This window comes from Heterodontus francisci, chromosome 14 (genome assembly GCF_036365525.1).
Source record: "Heterodontus francisci isolate sHetFra1 chromosome 14, sHetFra1.hap1, whole genome shotgun sequence".
Taxonomy (NCBI): Eukaryota; Metazoa; Chordata; class Chondrichthyes; order Heterodontiformes; family Heterodontidae; genus Heterodontus; species Heterodontus francisci.
Window position 1 is genome coordinate 89,038,604 of NC_090384.1, and position 16,459 is coordinate 89,055,062.

General features: G+C 39.3%; 1 protein-coding gene across 3 annotated transcripts in view; it reads right to left on the reverse strand.

The window, feature by feature from the left end:
- The window catches only part of LOC137377143 (protein kinase C-binding protein NELL1-like), an 828,881-nt gene that overhangs the window by 659,671 nt on the left and 152,751 nt on the right, over positions 1–16,459 (reverse strand). For all 3 annotated transcript variants that reach the window (XM_068046502.1, XM_068046504.1, XM_068046503.1), the window contains exon 10: positions 1,279–1,352. In XM_068046502.1, coding sequence (XP_067902603.1) covers positions 1,279–1,352 — 74 coding nt within the window. The remainder of the gene's footprint in view (positions 1–1,278; positions 1,353–16,459) is intronic.

Below are 16,459 nucleotides of genomic sequence, written 5' to 3' on the forward strand. Positions count from 1 at the left end.
CACATATTGCCGGTGGCAGCGAGACCTTGTGGCAGCCTCCCAGCCACTTGGAGACTGGAGCCCAATTTATGTATGTAAATTAATTTAAATAAATGAATTAATTACCGTCACGCTCCCACCCGGAGCGATACTGGTGCTGGTGGCCAGCATTCCCACACCTTCGGGGATCTGAGGCGGAACACTGGTGGGAAGGGGGGAGCAGGTCAGTTTTTAAGTGCGGGGTGGAGTGGGGTCAAACTCATCTCATTGGTGTAGGGGATGGTGGGAAGGGTTACAGTGCACAGTTTATGAACTTTGCGGGGGGAAGGTCAGGTGCAGAAGGTAAGTATTTTAGGGAGGGGAGTGGGCAAGGATTTAATTCTATGATTATTGGGGAGGTGGGAGTGAATCAAGATCAATTTATTTAATTTTTTAAAATCAATCTAGCTTTAAATATGTAAATTGAAATGTAGGGCTCACAGCCCTTTAAAAATGGCATCAGCGCCTGCGCAAAGGCAGCTGGCGCCATTGCCGGGGACAGACAGCCCACCCCCTCCATGTCATTGGGGTGGGCAGTACCCCCAGCTATTTAAATGAGCCGCCGCGCGTAATATTGCGGTGGCGGAAGTATAAGTTCCAGCCCAGTATTCTCTGCTGACTTCCTCCCCATAGTTGACGGACTATTTGGTTTGTACAATGGAGTTCTGTTCATGAAGGTGAATATCTGTACGCAATACACTGAACAAAAATTAGTGCAACTTTCACAGTCAATACAAAATTATTGCTCCAGTCCTCCAATAGTGACCAGACGTAAAATGCTGTGACCATTAAAGCAAGTGCTGGTGATGGTACATCCTATTGTTCTTTCACAAGTGTCACAGATCTGGTGTAAGTGTGTTACAAAGGTCCTTCCAAGGAGCCAAAGGCATCAGCGCACACAGCAATCATCAGGATGTCAGGCCACAGTTTGACAGTGCTCCAGAAAGCAGCAGGCTAAATGGGTTATTTTGTTTCACACATGATCATTTTTTTTGCTTTGGTAGTGGTGTGAAATATTGTCATCGGTGAAAACAATGCCTGTTAGGTGAAAGCAATTTCAATATGGTCGAGTTTTGTCTGTGTGACTGGAACCGGAAACTGGTTGCGGTGAATGAGCTTTTCCTTGCGGTCACATCCTGTTCTGGATTGTTAGTGTTAAGTTTTCAAATGGTCCCCACCTTTAGTAAATTCGATTAAATTTGAAATAATTTGATGGTGTATGGCAGAATCTGGTTACAAAAAAAACAAGTTCATACTTACTCTGCACTCCCGACAGTTGGATTTCAATGCTCGCTGCCCTTCAGCCAGCTTCTGACCCCCATAGAGACATATAGCTGCAGAATCAAATAGAACAGATTCCTGTTATATGTAATCTGTCAGTTTGGAAGAAAAAGCTGCACATAATCACTCCAGCACACTGTCAGAAATGCTTGTTACAGGTACTGAATGAGCAGTTAACTACTACAGTGTATTAAATACAGCGTTCAAAAAAATGAAATGCAAGGCTTTAATATGAACAAAAATTGTAAGAATATATTCTCACAGGAAATGATTTATGAAAGGAACTCTCCAACACTCTGTTTCAACGCAGTACATCAGATTTTCAGTGCTGTGTGTGTATAGAGATCAAATCGTTCAACTGTGCCATGACTGAGTTCAAATCCCAGTCCAAATGGACATTCACATCAGACTTCCTCTGAAAGTGGCTTGCAAAGCTCAACTGTGCTGGGTTGCATAGCAGTGAATAGAGTAGGAGCTCCTAACTAACAGGAAGCAGGGAAATATAATTACAAAACATAATTCATCATTAAGTCAGGCCATGTTTCAGTACTCCCTCCCTAGCAATTACCTGAGGAACTCCTTTAACAAAGACCAGAGAAATCTGCAGTCACTTAACCTTTTCACTCAGTCAGAGTACAAAAGAATAGACAGAAATAACAGAAACCTTGATTTTCTATCACCTCTCCCTAAAACAGTTCTGAAATATGGCCGATGCCGCCCAGGGATTTTGGGACCTGCTTTGGGTTAAATTTCAGAGCAATTCCAAAGCACTATAACAACACACAAAAAAAAAAGCTCTGTTTATGATTTTACTTTCTGGTTGCCCTACCAGCCTCAATGACTTGGAGAAGTCCATAACAGCCAGTAAGTGAAAGTAAAAAACTTTTGCTGATCTCTACTGGGTGATCATGCTCCAGGTGTTAGCATCAGGAGTACTCCGTAGAATTCTGCTCACTGAGACATAAAGGGGCCAGTTTGGCCGAAGATCTACCACAGAGGGGAGAAAGTTATAGGGCAGTGCTATGGAGAATAATTTGATGAGCCAAGTTCCTCAGACTCGAAAAAGAAACATCTCACTGGAGTCCTATAGATGTGCAAAAGCTATTTCCTGGAATAGATAAATTAAACAACAATGTCTTGTATTTATATAGCACCTTTAACATAGCAGAATGTCCCAATGCACCTCGCCAGAGCCCTATGAAACAAAATTTGACAATATGCCACATAAGGAGATATTGAGACAGGTGAAAGAGGTAGATCTTAAGGAGGGCTTAAAGAAGAGAGGTAAAAAAAATAGTGAGGTCTAGGGAGAGAATTCCAGAACTTAAACCTGAAATAGTACTTCTACATAGGACAGGATAAGTGAGCACAAATTCAGGGTTGTGAATGGCCAAGTTAGGACAGTATCAAATAGTGATTTTTTTTTTACACAGAAGCTGATGAACAACTTGACCAAGTTGTAAGGAAATCTGGATGAGAAAAGGATACCAAACTCTTCTAAGAAAAAGCCAGATTCTGGAATGAGAACATGATAATTCTGGAAGGATGAAATTAAATGTGATAAAGAGCTAACTTCATCCAAACCTATCTTGTGATTTCATAAAGAGACTGCAACCTCTGTCTTCATTGGCACAGTTTATGTTGCTGCTGGGAACGATATTGCATCCTGAAAGCATCAGCAAAACTTAACAGAGTTGACACTGATACTTCAGCTCAGTACTGAGGGAATGCTGCATTGTCAGAAGTACCATCTTTTGGATGTCAGCCTATTCAGGTGATGTAAAAGATCCCACAGCACTATTCAAAAAGAGAGTTCTCCAGGTGTCCTGGAAAACATGTGTCCTTCAACCAATAAGCACCAAAACTGATCAAATAGTCATTTATTGTTTGTGGGACTTCTTGTGCAAATTGGCTGCTGCATTTGCCAACATAGCTAACTACACTTCACCAGTTTTGGAACATTTTGCAGACAGTAAAAGAAACTATATAAATATAATCTTTTTCTTTAACTATCAACATTTAACATTTCAGTCACTGGAACATTAGAAGAAAATCAATAAACCTTGCAAGAAATGTCACAGTTATGATTTCATTCTCATGTACAGACAAACCATGATGTAAGTTTCACACTCATAAGATTCCAATAGTGGCAATTTTCCATGAGATTCTATTATCCAAAAATTAATCAGTTAAAGTTGATGCTAAGAGACTGGCCGAATATTCACAAAAAGCACATTCATTGAAGTCAAAAGTATTAAAGCAGTAAATCACAAATTAAATTGCAAAATGAGAAAAAAATCATCTTTAGGACAGACAGAAGGTCTGATATTGCTTTTAAATGAGATGAATAAAATTGGAATAGTTGAACACAATAGAAATATTAATGTTAGAAAAGTACACTCAAATGACCATTATGAGAATTCAAATTAATCAACAATAAATCCAATCACTTGAAAAATATCATACAGGAGCATAGAAGGATAATCATTGATGTAGGAATGGACAATGGGTTGCTGCTTTATCTCCTATGCTTGTGTTCTGTGCCTCTTTCATTCTCTGTGAAGCCTTCCAACAAAAACTGCCAATCAATATACACCACACACTAAGTGCTGCTACCTCAGTATTTCTAGTTGACAGCTTACTTTTCACAAGGTGAAAATATGAAACATGTGTCCAACTGGATTGCTTTTGAATTAAACCGGTGAAATCTAGTCACTGCAGAGGAGTTTTGGCTATATCTCTAAACAGACCTGGGGAGTAATCTATAAACTAGAGGAGTTCATTTATTGTGTGGTTACTTAGAAAGCCATCAATACTCCCCACAATAAAAGTAAATGGAGGAAGCTCCACTTAATGATCTCAACAGATTCTATTAGTCAACTCGAGTCAGCTGCTGAAAAGTGACTGTAATTTTGTAACAATGATGACTGAAGTTGAAAAAGACAGCAAAGGTGCAGCTGAACTTATCATAATTAAAGACAAATCACTTAATTCTGTAAAGATATGATTCCAGATAATTCTAACAGTTCAATGATGAGAAAAGACAGCTGATCTTTAGAAAGGGGATACTTTGCAAAGTTCCACTTCCACCATGGAGCAGTGATAAACAGCAGCATGGGTCACCAAGTGTGTCCTATAATGGTCTAGCCCTATCTCAACATGCACTGCTGACTAGTGAGTCTTCAAGTCAGGAGTAGAACCTTTCCAAACCACCCCTACAGATTCTAAGGAGGTAAATCAATGAAGCGGAGCAAATGAGATTAAATGTAGAAAGCAAATTGTTACTCTTCAAACTAAACTTTAAAGCTTCTATAATGCATAGAATGCAAACATTATCAAATAATAAATCTGATTACTTTGAGAGCATTTGTGCCAGTGCTAGATTTGATTGTTTATCTGTATAAATATTAAAGAGTGAATGGCATCAGAACTTCATCACTGCCTGCCTAAATATGACCAAACGAAGACACATGTCTTTGGCTGGTGGGTTTGGAAATTCTTCCACCACATCAAACACCATACTGTAACAATAATTTCCATAATTTCCTTCCCTAAATCTCTCTCCTCCTTTAAGATGTTCCATAAAAGCTACTTCTTAGCTCAGCTGTCCTAATATTACCTTATTTGCCTCAGTGCCAAATTTTGTTAGATAACACTCCTGTGAAACACCTTGGGACATTTTACCACACTAAAGTGCTACACAAATGCAAGCTGTTGTTTCTTTTGGTGTAATGAGGGAAAATAAAATTGTGCATAGGTAAAAATGTAATTAAAATATGGTGTAATCTTTATATGTTGCTAATATCAGTGGTATGCCAGCTATTGTATGGTTTAGAGATTTATAAAACTACTCAGTTTTTGTCTGCCTGGGCTTTTTTAAGAGGCGCATCTGTTGGTGAGTTGATTTGGTGGAAGGTGCCCGGTGCACACCGAGGTATGTGAGGTGTGCAGTGGACTGAATTGCATGACGCAATTGCTACTGCCAACAGTTGGTGGCTGCGGTAAACAGGGTGGGGGTGTTGGTGTAGAACAAAAGCAGAAGAAGGAATGGGGAGACCAACAACAAAGTTACCCTGGCTGGAGAGAGGGTTGGGACAGGATGGATGGAAGGGATGAGGATGGCAAGAGCAGGATGGGAATGGCATGGGAGGGATGGAAGGAATGGGATGGGTATAGCATGAGAGGAATGGCATGGGAAGGACGAAATAGCATGGGATTGGGATGACCTGGGAGGGAGAAGATGGCATGAGAGGGGTGGATAAGATGATGGAATTGGTTAAGTTGGTTAGAGCAGGGACAGAAGAAGAACATATGATTACCCCAAACTATTTTCCATGTTCATGCCTTAAAACTGTACACAGCAAGCTTATTAAGTAATGCTGGTTTACTAGTGTTTCTGCAGGATTATTGAATTGCCTCGTGCTTCTTCATGGTGTAAGTATAGGGTTACATTAAATGTCCATTTAAATTCAGTGTCAATAGTTGAAATCTTATATGATTTTTTTCTCCCTCTAAGCCCATTGGTTCTGAGACAATTATAGTGCCCTTATTTCTGCTTCCACTGAGAGGTCATCTAACTCACCATTGACTAGTGGGAAAATCAGGGACCATCCTCTTCTGAATGACTCAGCTACTCTGGATCAACAGTCTAAGCTGTTGAGGGAGCTTCTGATCTACCTCTTGACTGACGAATGTGCAGTGATGTACTGCTACAGAGGCAGAGGAGATATGATATATAATCTAAGGTCCTGGTAACCTTCAGGAAAGCTCATTGAGGAAATAGATCATTTGTGTCCTGGGCCTTGTCCTATTTTTTCCCCATCCCACAGAGAGTAATAGTTCCTGTTAATATCGAATTTTGCATTTCTGTGTGAAATAATTTGATTTTGATACGTGCACAGAAGTGCCAGCCAGTAGCTTGCTAGGCCCTGATCGATGCCCTGATCAAATGCAATCATATGCAAAACATATCCCATGTCATAGGTCAATTTGCAGATGATTATGTTTGTAAAAAGAACTAAAAGCTTTCTCAGTGCAGTAAGCAAGAATGGATTTTCATGTTATACGTAATGAAAAATCAAGTAACATCAATAAACAGTATTGATTGATCAAATCAATTTATATTACATTCTATTTTACCTAACATTTTATTTTTACTAATATAAAACTATAGATATAACAAGATTACAAAAGGAAGTTGGTTGAAACGTTTTGAACATTTGAGCACAACACCACATCAAGCTTTCCGATGGGATGTTCCCAAGGAAATACAAAGCAGATGATTTTACAGGTTCTTGTAAATTTAAACAGGCCTGCCTAGCGGTACTCTATAGCAAAACTGGTAAAACATAGTCCTTGCTGGGGGTTTATTATGACTGCTGAATCAGTTACATTGCAATGGTCAGGATAATGCAAAGCAACCGCTTGTTTGACCACTGACAATCTCAAACCTAGTTCCATCTCGAGCGATCTGCTTCCTCACCAAATTTAATCATTGTGGATGAAATATTATGGCACTAATATTGTCAAGACAATGTAGTCCTGAATCTTTACAGTCCTCATTTAAAATAAAATATAACATTTATCAATTCTTCTTTCAGTTTCAGTTTGCTTCGTATGATTTATCATAGCAATTAATTAATAAAAATCTGGAATTGAAAGCTAGACTCTGTAATGGTGCCACGAAACTATCATCGATTGACGTAAAAACCCATCTGGTTCACTAATGTCCTTTAGGGAATGAAATCTGCTATCCTTACCTGGTCTGACCTACGTATGACTCGAGACCCACAGCAATGTGGTAGACTCTTAACTGCCCTCTGAAATGGCCGAGCAATCCATTCACTTGTCAAGAACAATTAGGGATGGGCAACAAATGCTGGCCTTATCACGTGCCCACATCAATGAAATAATAAAAAAAAGTGGCAAAATGGCAGGGATAATTATTTGATACAACTTATTAATCGAAAGCTGTACTAAAAATGAAGATTCCCTAGATTTGAACAAAAAAGTTTTAGAAAAGCTGTCAGGTGAATGAAAAGAATACGTCAGTGTTGATTCTATAAAGAAGATACTAACAGTCTATACCTGATTAAATTTGGTGAGGAAGCAAATCGCTAGAGATTAAACTAGGTTTGAGATTGCCAATGGTCAAACAAGCGGTTGCTTTGTATCATCCTGACCATTGCAATGTAACTGATTCAGCAGTCATACTAAACCCACAGCAGAGACTGTGTTTTATCAGTTTTGTGATAGAATACCTCTAGGCAGGCCTGCTTAAATTTACAAGAACCTGTAAAATCATCTGCTTTGTATTTTCTTGGGAACATCCCATCAGAAAGATTGATGTGGTGTTGTGCTCAAATGTTCAATTTATTTTCATAATCTTGTTATATCTATAGTTTTTATATTAGTAAAAATAAAATGTTAGGTAAAATAGAGAGTATTATATAATAAATTGATTCTATCAATAAACACTGTCTATTGAAGTTACTTGATTTTTTTTATTACTTACAACATGAAAATCCATTCTTGCTTACTGCACTGAGCAAGCATTTGGTTCTTTTTACAAACATAATCATCTGCAAATTGACCTGTGACTTGGGATATGTTTTGCGTATGATTGTATTTGATCAGGCCATTGATGTCTGTGGCCTAGCAAGCTACTGGCTGGCACTTCTGTGCATGTATCAAAATAAATCAAACTATTTCACACAGAAACACAAAATTCAATATTAAAAAGAACTATTACTCTCTGTGGGATGGAAATAAAAGGACAAGGCCCAGGACACAAATGATCTATTTCCTCAATGAGCTTTCCTGAAGGTTACCAGGACCTTAGATCAATTAAGGGTTCATGTCATATCTCCTCTACCTCTGTTACAGTACATCACTGCACATTAGTCAGTCAAGAGGTAGATAAAAGTAATAAGAAACTCCCTCAACAGCTTAGAAGGTTCACAGAATCACAGAATTGTTACAGTGCAGAAGGTGGCCATCGGAAAGAGCAATTCACTCAGTTCCATTCCCCTGCCTTCTCCCCAAAACCCTGCACATCCTTCCTTTTCATATACTTTTTTTATTTGTTTGTGGGATGCGGGTATCACTGGCTAGGCTAGCATTTATTGCCCATCCCTAATTACCCTTGAACTGAGTGGCTTGCTAGGCCATTTCAGAGGGCATTTAAGAATCAACCATGTTGCTGTGGGTCTGGAGTCACATGTAGGCAGACCAGGTAAGGATGGTAGATTGCCTTCCCTGAAGGACATTAGTGAACCAGATGGGTTTTTACAACAATTGACAATAGTTTCATGGTCACCACTGGATTGGCTTTTAATTCCAGATTTATTAGTTGAATTCAAATTCCACCATCTGCTGTGGTGGGATTCAATCCCATGTCCCCAAAGCATAAGCCTGGAGCTCTGGGTTTCTAACATTACGACTACGCTACCACCTCCCCTTAACAGTCTAATTCCCTTTTGCTTCAATTGAACCTGCATCCATCACACTCTCAGGCACTGCATTACAGACCTTAACCACTCGCTGCATGAAAAAGTTTTTCCTCATGTCACTTTTGCTTCTCTTATAAAATACTTTAAATCTGTGTCCTCTCATTCTTGATCTTTTCACGCGTGGGAACAGTTTCTCTCTATCTACTCTGTCCAGACCCCTCATGATTTTGAAAACCTCTATCAAATCACCTCTCAGCCTTCTCTTCGAGGAAAACAGTCCTACCTTCTCCAATCTATCTTCATAACTTAAGTTCCTCATCCCTGAGACCATTCTCGTGAATAAATCCAGTTGATCCCGAGTAGCCAAGACATTCAGAAGAGGATGTCAGATTTGCCCACTAGTCACTAATGGAGAGTTAGTTGACCTCTCAATAGAAGCAGAAATATAATTGTCTCAGAACCAATGGGCTTGGAGGGAGAAAAAAATCATAAGATTTCAACTATTGACACTGAATTTAAATAGACATTTAATGTAACCCTATACTTACACCATGAAGAAGCACGAGACAATTCAATAATCCTGCAGAAACACTAGTAAACCAGCATTACTTCATAAACTTGCTGTGTACAGTTTTAAGGCATGAATATGGAAAATAGTTTGGGGCAATAACATGCTCTTCAGTCCCTGCTCTAACCAACACTATTCCGACCACAGTGATCCAAGAGAAGGTTAATAGCCTAAGAATTGCCATGGCTCAGGCAGCATGGGGTTTCTTGGGGCAAAGTGGCTAAAGAGAGGAACATTAAGAACAGGAGTAGGCTATCCACCATTCAATGGCAGATCTGCACTTCAACTATTATTCAGCCTTTACTCCATATCCCTTGCTACCCTTACCTAACAAGGTTCTAACTATCTCAGCATCCATTGCCCCTCTGTAGTAAACTTACAAAGTTAGAGGTTGATCAAAAACAATGAGTGAAGTTGGCCACCACTAGACAGTAAGGATCATAGATCTGCGACAGTTCTGTTTAACTTTAAAGAAATTATAAGAAACGTAGACTATCAGGCTGTATTAAGTTTTTTTAAGCTTTCATTTTTGTCTGCAATGTATTTACGGAAAAATATGCTAATATATTCAGAGACATGTCAAGTGTAACTTGTTTTGTTTACTTATTAAAAAGACATCATCACAGATTTCAATGGCCTGTAAACCAGAAAGTTTTGCTTCAAACATTCTAGGGTAGAAATTCATCACTGATGGCGGAAAAAGGTCGATATCGGATCGGCCGCCCGGTATACGCAATGCCTGATATGTAATACCATTGACTGCAATGGAACTGAACGACAGGCGGTAAATCCCAAAGCACTGTTTTGCCCCATGGCCTGAGACGATCATCTATCCTTCTTATTTATATATCCTAGATCGTCACGAATCATTTTTGAAGCTTTTCCAAAATCACACTGTTATACACATTCTGCCAGCTCATATTCTAGCACCATCTTGGACAGTGCTAAGCCAACATCTCTATGGTAACAGCTTAAGGTTGTTAATTGTCGAGATAACACTAACTTCTGCAGCACTTGAGCGAGGTTAATTCCAATGGTTGGTTTTCAAATCCTTATTGAATTTCATCTGTTTGCTATTCATATAAGCCCACATGAATATGAAGTTTTATTCATAACAGCAAAATTGGAAATCACAATATAAACCTGCATAGAAGCAATATTCATTTAAACCTATATGTAGGTCAAATTTGGTAATAAGTTCGATTTTCCTGAATTACAATTAATGTAAGCCAACAATATGTATGTGTGTCTCTCTCTTAAGTGTCCTGGGTAAAATGAGCTTTGACAGTCTCAATATGCTATGTTGTGCTAATTGACTACTAAATGGAGATCTTACTCAGGCACAATGGCAGCTGATGTGCAAAAATAAGAAGCTACAGGTCGGGAGCGCTCTTCATAGGACATCTTTGAGACATATTACTTTGTCCTGCTCTGTGCTATACTCAAGTGGATGGGGGATTTAAGAATTTTCTGTCCGAGTTACACCAGCTCCCTAGCATAACAGAAGGGGACTTGAGGTTGGGAAGGGGGAACGCAATGGGAGCCAATCCATCACATTCCCACTCTTCTTCACCACTTCCAGGATTTCCTGCAGGAAGTGATGGGGACACGCAATAGACTCACTTATTTATGAATAGGCATATTAAGATAACATGTAATTGATGCAAATATGCCACCCAATGTATTTTCCATCAGTAAATCCATAGCAATACTGGACAACAGCATCCACCTGGTTACCCTTGATAGCCATCTTTGACGTGGGCAGTACAGGGGGCATTTGAAAACCTATGCTGCAGCAATTGATTACACAGGCTTAGATACCAAATTCAAAATCCATATACACTTTTGAACTTACACTGGTAGCACAGTTTTCCATCAGTTTTACATTGGGACAGGCCTCCCACTGCTCAGCTCCACCACCGTCCCCCCATCCCATCTCTGCGGCATGCAGAAGTTCTACCATCTCGAATATAGACCCTGATTTACAAAACCAGAATATATCAGGGATGTCAAAAATGCAGAAGTGTTCCAATTTCTTGCCCTGACATTTCACAGATTTGCTGGAATTTACTGAAGAGGAATGCAGCTTAGTGGATGAAACCTGGTAGCTTGACATGATACTTTATGTGCGAAACTTTCAAAGAGTAAGGATCATGGAATTAACAGCAAATTTGCAAGTTGGACTGAAATCAGGTTTGGCAATAGCAAACAGTAGGTTGATATAAATGGTCAAATCATGCTTAGATACAGGTGGGGACTGGTGGACTACCACAGGGGTCTATTTTGTGTCTCTATTGTCTTTAAGACAATGGGAGGGCCTTTAACAGGGAGCAGGTTTTGGATAGGCAGGGAGTGGGACAAAGGTCAAGCAGCACCCATTTCATCAATTCCATGCTACTTTAACTCCCAGGCTTGCTACCAATGCAAAATGGGCATTGGCAAGAGACTGCCAGGATGAGGCCAGCTCCCACTGAGCAGGGTTGTTGTCTCACTCATGTTGGCAGTTAAAATGTCATGAGGGTCCCAGTGACATCATAGGACCCCAATATTCATGTATTAATCAGGCTCCTACCTCAGGCAAGTGGATGCTTCAGTCACTTATAAAAAAGTGCTCAGTAGAGATGGCAACAGGCTGGAACAGGGTGATAAGCTCCCGAAGGCAGTTTTAACTTGAGTGAGTGTTTTGTTCCCACCAGCTGGATTGGGTTAAACTTGCCCCCAACATTTCTATTTCAATGGTTTCAGTAGATCGCTGATGAGAAAAACCATACCTTTCATGCTCTGATAGTCTGGGTCATAGCCCCGAGCTAAAATTACCGTTTTCAGTGCTAATATTGTAAGTATTGCTTTTTATGTAAGGATCTCAAATTGTTCTTTACATCTGATTAGTGTCAGTTCCTTTAAATGCAAAGATTGGGAATTTCCTTGGAGTTACTCCCGTTCTGTCACTTGAAGTGCAGCAGAAACCCCATTGTCATGTGTACCATTGGCTGCCAACCCTCCAGAATTATCCTGGAGTTGCCAGGAATTAAAAGATTTATCTCCTGCGTACTGCTACAAGCAATTAGGGAGAAAAAAAAATTGGGGGGAGGGGGAGATTAAAACAAAACAATTGAGCGTCTCTGTAAATTTCCTTTTAATTTTTTCTTTATTATTTGTAACTGCATTGCGGATGGGGAGAAAGGTTGTTTAATGGGGCAGCTAGAAATGAGAAATCTCCAGGAATACTTCCAACTGGAGTTGGCAGCTCTACTGTCCCAGAGATGTTATCAGAGGAAGCACCTCTGAAGAAATGCTTAGACTTAGTCATAACCAGCTTGTAACGTTGAACCGATATAGGCTTCGTAGAGGAAAGCTGAAGAGTCATTGGTGTCCCAACGGTTAAGAATGTCAATTGGTGTGTTGAGATCTAGCTAAGCTTTTAGGAATACAAACAGGCCATTCAGCCCCTCCAGCCTGTTAATTTTCTTGGTTTCAAGGCAGTGAGAAATAATTCAATTTTGAATAGTGCTGTCTGATTGGTTCGGCTTGTATATGGCTGATTACTTTGTAAGATTTTCAAAGCCAACTTCACAAACCATGTTCCACGAAATGCAAAAGGAACCATTATTTTCAAATCAGCCAATTTGAAAAGAACCAAATCAGTTTGAAAGTTATGAAAGAAAGAGAAAGGTTGGTTTGAATTTCCTAAAAACAAGTGGCAATTAATTAGGCTGCTACAATGGTAAAAATTCAAGCAAAAGAAACACTATTATTTAAAAGTTATTTATAAAATTTAAGTTCGCTTAGCTTTTAAGAGTTGTAATCTTGTTACTATTTTACTTCACTCAGTTACCTGGAAAGGTGTAACTGTAAATATATATTACATTAATACTTATTCATGTTTTAATAAATGTGTTTCATTTTTCAATTAAAATGAGATCTGATGTAATGATCTACGACTTTTGATGAATGGATTGAAATCTAATGCTTATACAAGTCACGGGGGTAAGAGCAATTACCATACAGGGTTTGCTGTTTTGGCAGGTATCTCACAAAAAGGATATTTGACATTGGAAGGAGTGCAGTGCAGACCCACCAGAATGTTATCAGGGCTTCAAGGGTTAGAGTATAAGGAGAGATTACATAAACTAGATGATTGGTATTCCCTGGAAAATAGAAGGTTAAAAGGTGATTTGGTTGAGGTTTTTAGGATTTTGTCAAGAATTGACAGGATGAAGAAACCTTTTCTGCTGGTGGAGGAGTCCAGGACAAGAGAACATAACCTTAAAATCAGAGCCAGGCCATTCAGGAGAGGAATTTGGAAGCACTTTTTTCATGCAAAGGGTGGTAGAAATGTGGAATGCTCAATCACAAAAAGCAGTAGATGCTAACTCAATTAATAATTTTAAATCTGAAATTGATAGATTTTTGCCAGCCAAGGATATTAAGGGATATGAAACCAAGATGGGTGGATGAAATAGGGATATAGATTGGCCATGGTCTCACTGAATGGTGAAATAGACTCAAAGGGCTGAATGGCCCATTCCTGTTCCTATGTTCCTAAAAGCTTACCTGGATCTCAAAACAACAAACAAACGTAAATGGTGGGAAATAGGGACTCGCTCATTTAAGTGACCTAAGATACAAAAGCAAAATAATCTAGAAACCAAGAAGTTTGGGGGTGAGAGCGAGAAGAATCCTAGCAGTAGGTGTCCCACTATATCTTGCGTCTCTCAAAACATGGAAAATATTACACTCAGGACCCAATTGGTACAGGCTAAAGCTACTGATTGAATTTATTCACACAAAACGAATTACAGAAGCAAAAGATCTCACAAAGTACAATGAATGCATATAAAAGACCTAGAAAGAGTCCACATGGGATTCATTTCCTTTTCCTTCAAGCTTCAGACTTTCTTCAGATCAAAGAGTCCAGAAAGAAATACTTCTTCCACCATATCCAGCACAACACTCTGATAATGATCCTCCTTGCACCAGAAGGCTGAGCTTCAGTGAAGACTCTCAAAGGATCTCTCCTTACGGCAGAATCTTAGTTATTTTGTATATATATTTTCCTTTGATGTCCTTTGAAGAAGTAAAGCAAAGTATAATTTTAATAGTCTTAACAACTTAATGGAGAACAGCAAGATGCCTTGTGACAACCATATCCCTTCACCATATTTTCATACACAGCAGCGGGCCTGTTTTAATGTGTGGCAATAATTGGAAGTTGCACTTCTGTCTGCCATTAAACCAGGAAGAATGTACATAAATAATTCCTGAGGAACATTCTGTGGAATGCTAATGAGAAGGTAATCATACATTAACTGGAATCCAAGCACCACAGCACCTGTTGACAACACAGTTCATGATAATTAAATGTGCATAATCCAATTCACATACAGATCAAACAAGTGAGGCAGCTGAAGTATTCCTGATCAGCCATTTAAGCTTTTTAACCAAGTGGAATCCATCTTAGATCTGTGTTACCGCCATTTTCAAAATAAATGATTTACAAGATATCAATGCCCAACAGGACAAAAGTCAATTTTTTATCACATCATTGCATATGTGATATTGGGGAAAGTACACATTAAATGCACAGGTGATACCTAGCTACGTAGCAAATAGTGAAAGGGAGATGAAAGCATTCAAAGGGATTTGGATCAAATAAGCACATTCAGATTCAGAAATTCAGATTAATTTTAAATACAAAGTCATGCACGCTGGAAAAGCAAACATGAATACAATGACAGAGTCCATTAGGAAAGTTTTGGGTGATTTTAGGAAGAGGAGGATATTACTTAATCATTCACTTCAAAAAAAATCCATTCACCATGAAACAGTTATCAAGGCCAAGTACTGGAATACATCTGAAGGTCATTTGGCTAAAAGAAATTAATTTTAAATTGATATAACTGATAATCACATTTGGAACATTATGTACAATTCTAAGTATCAAATGGACATTGGTGCATTAACAAGAGCTTAGAGCAGACCGATTGACATTTTGAGCTCAAAATTGTCAAAGCTGTCTGAAAGAATAACATACATTTTCTTTGAAAATACCAGTCTTGATCAGAACCATAACGCTTTGGAACTATCTCCCTACACACCTTCATTAATTCTCCCCTTCTCCTGCCTTCAAAAACCTCCACTTTAATGTGCTTTCAACACCTGCACCACCCACTCCCCCCCCCCACCACATGCCATCATTTTATTCCTTCCCAATGTGATATCCATTTTTGTCCTCCATTTTGTAAAAGTGCTCGGAAAGACTTTTCTGCTCATGAAGAGTGCTACAGAAACCTAAACTGTTGTTATTTTTCATGCATCATCTTTAAAATACAGACGGAATCTAGATTTGTAAAATATTAGAAAGTACGCGTAATGTTGGTAGAAGCAAATTATTTAGCTTGAACTATAACTGTAAAATTAGAGCATGTGCAAGCTAAATTAACCAGCCTCAAAAGTATCTAGAATTTATATAAGAATCTTTTACCCCTCAGTAAAAGAATAAGGCCGCAAAATTTGGCTCCTTAGCGCCGCTTCCGGTCACTTACGAGGCATTGCACTATAACTGTAAGAGTGCTCATGCAGGTGTGCCGTGCAAGCACTTGATCCATGCAGAGTGGGCACATTGTGATGGCAAACAGAGTCTAATGCTATTTGGAACTTCGATCTGCCATTTTGGACCTTGCAGATACTATTGACACCCTTTCTCAAACACTCACAGCTGAACACGTGTTCAGCTGCACAACAAACACCAGCCCCCAACCCAATCCCAACTAGTGCTATTGAAAGAGACCACCATAGGAGTTTAAGGTGATCTGCTTTTGACTTTCTTTTGCAGCTGCAGAGTGAGCGAAAATACTGTGTTCGGTATTGGAGGAGTTTGAAGAAGTTTTTAGATTCACAAAGGAGTGGTGCTGGACTTTGACCAAGGACATCAGAGGAGTTAGAATTTCTGTCAGGAGAAAGTCTGGTTTCACTAATGGGCTCTATAATTCCAGTCTCTCTTGGGCTGCAGCATGACAGAGACATGGAGCACAAGCAGCAGAGAGCAGAAGCTGTGCACAGAGGGAGGAGGACGGCTCTCAGAAGAAGGCTGAACCTTCAGAGAAAGTCTTCAGAGAACACGCCTCCTATCTCTACTTCA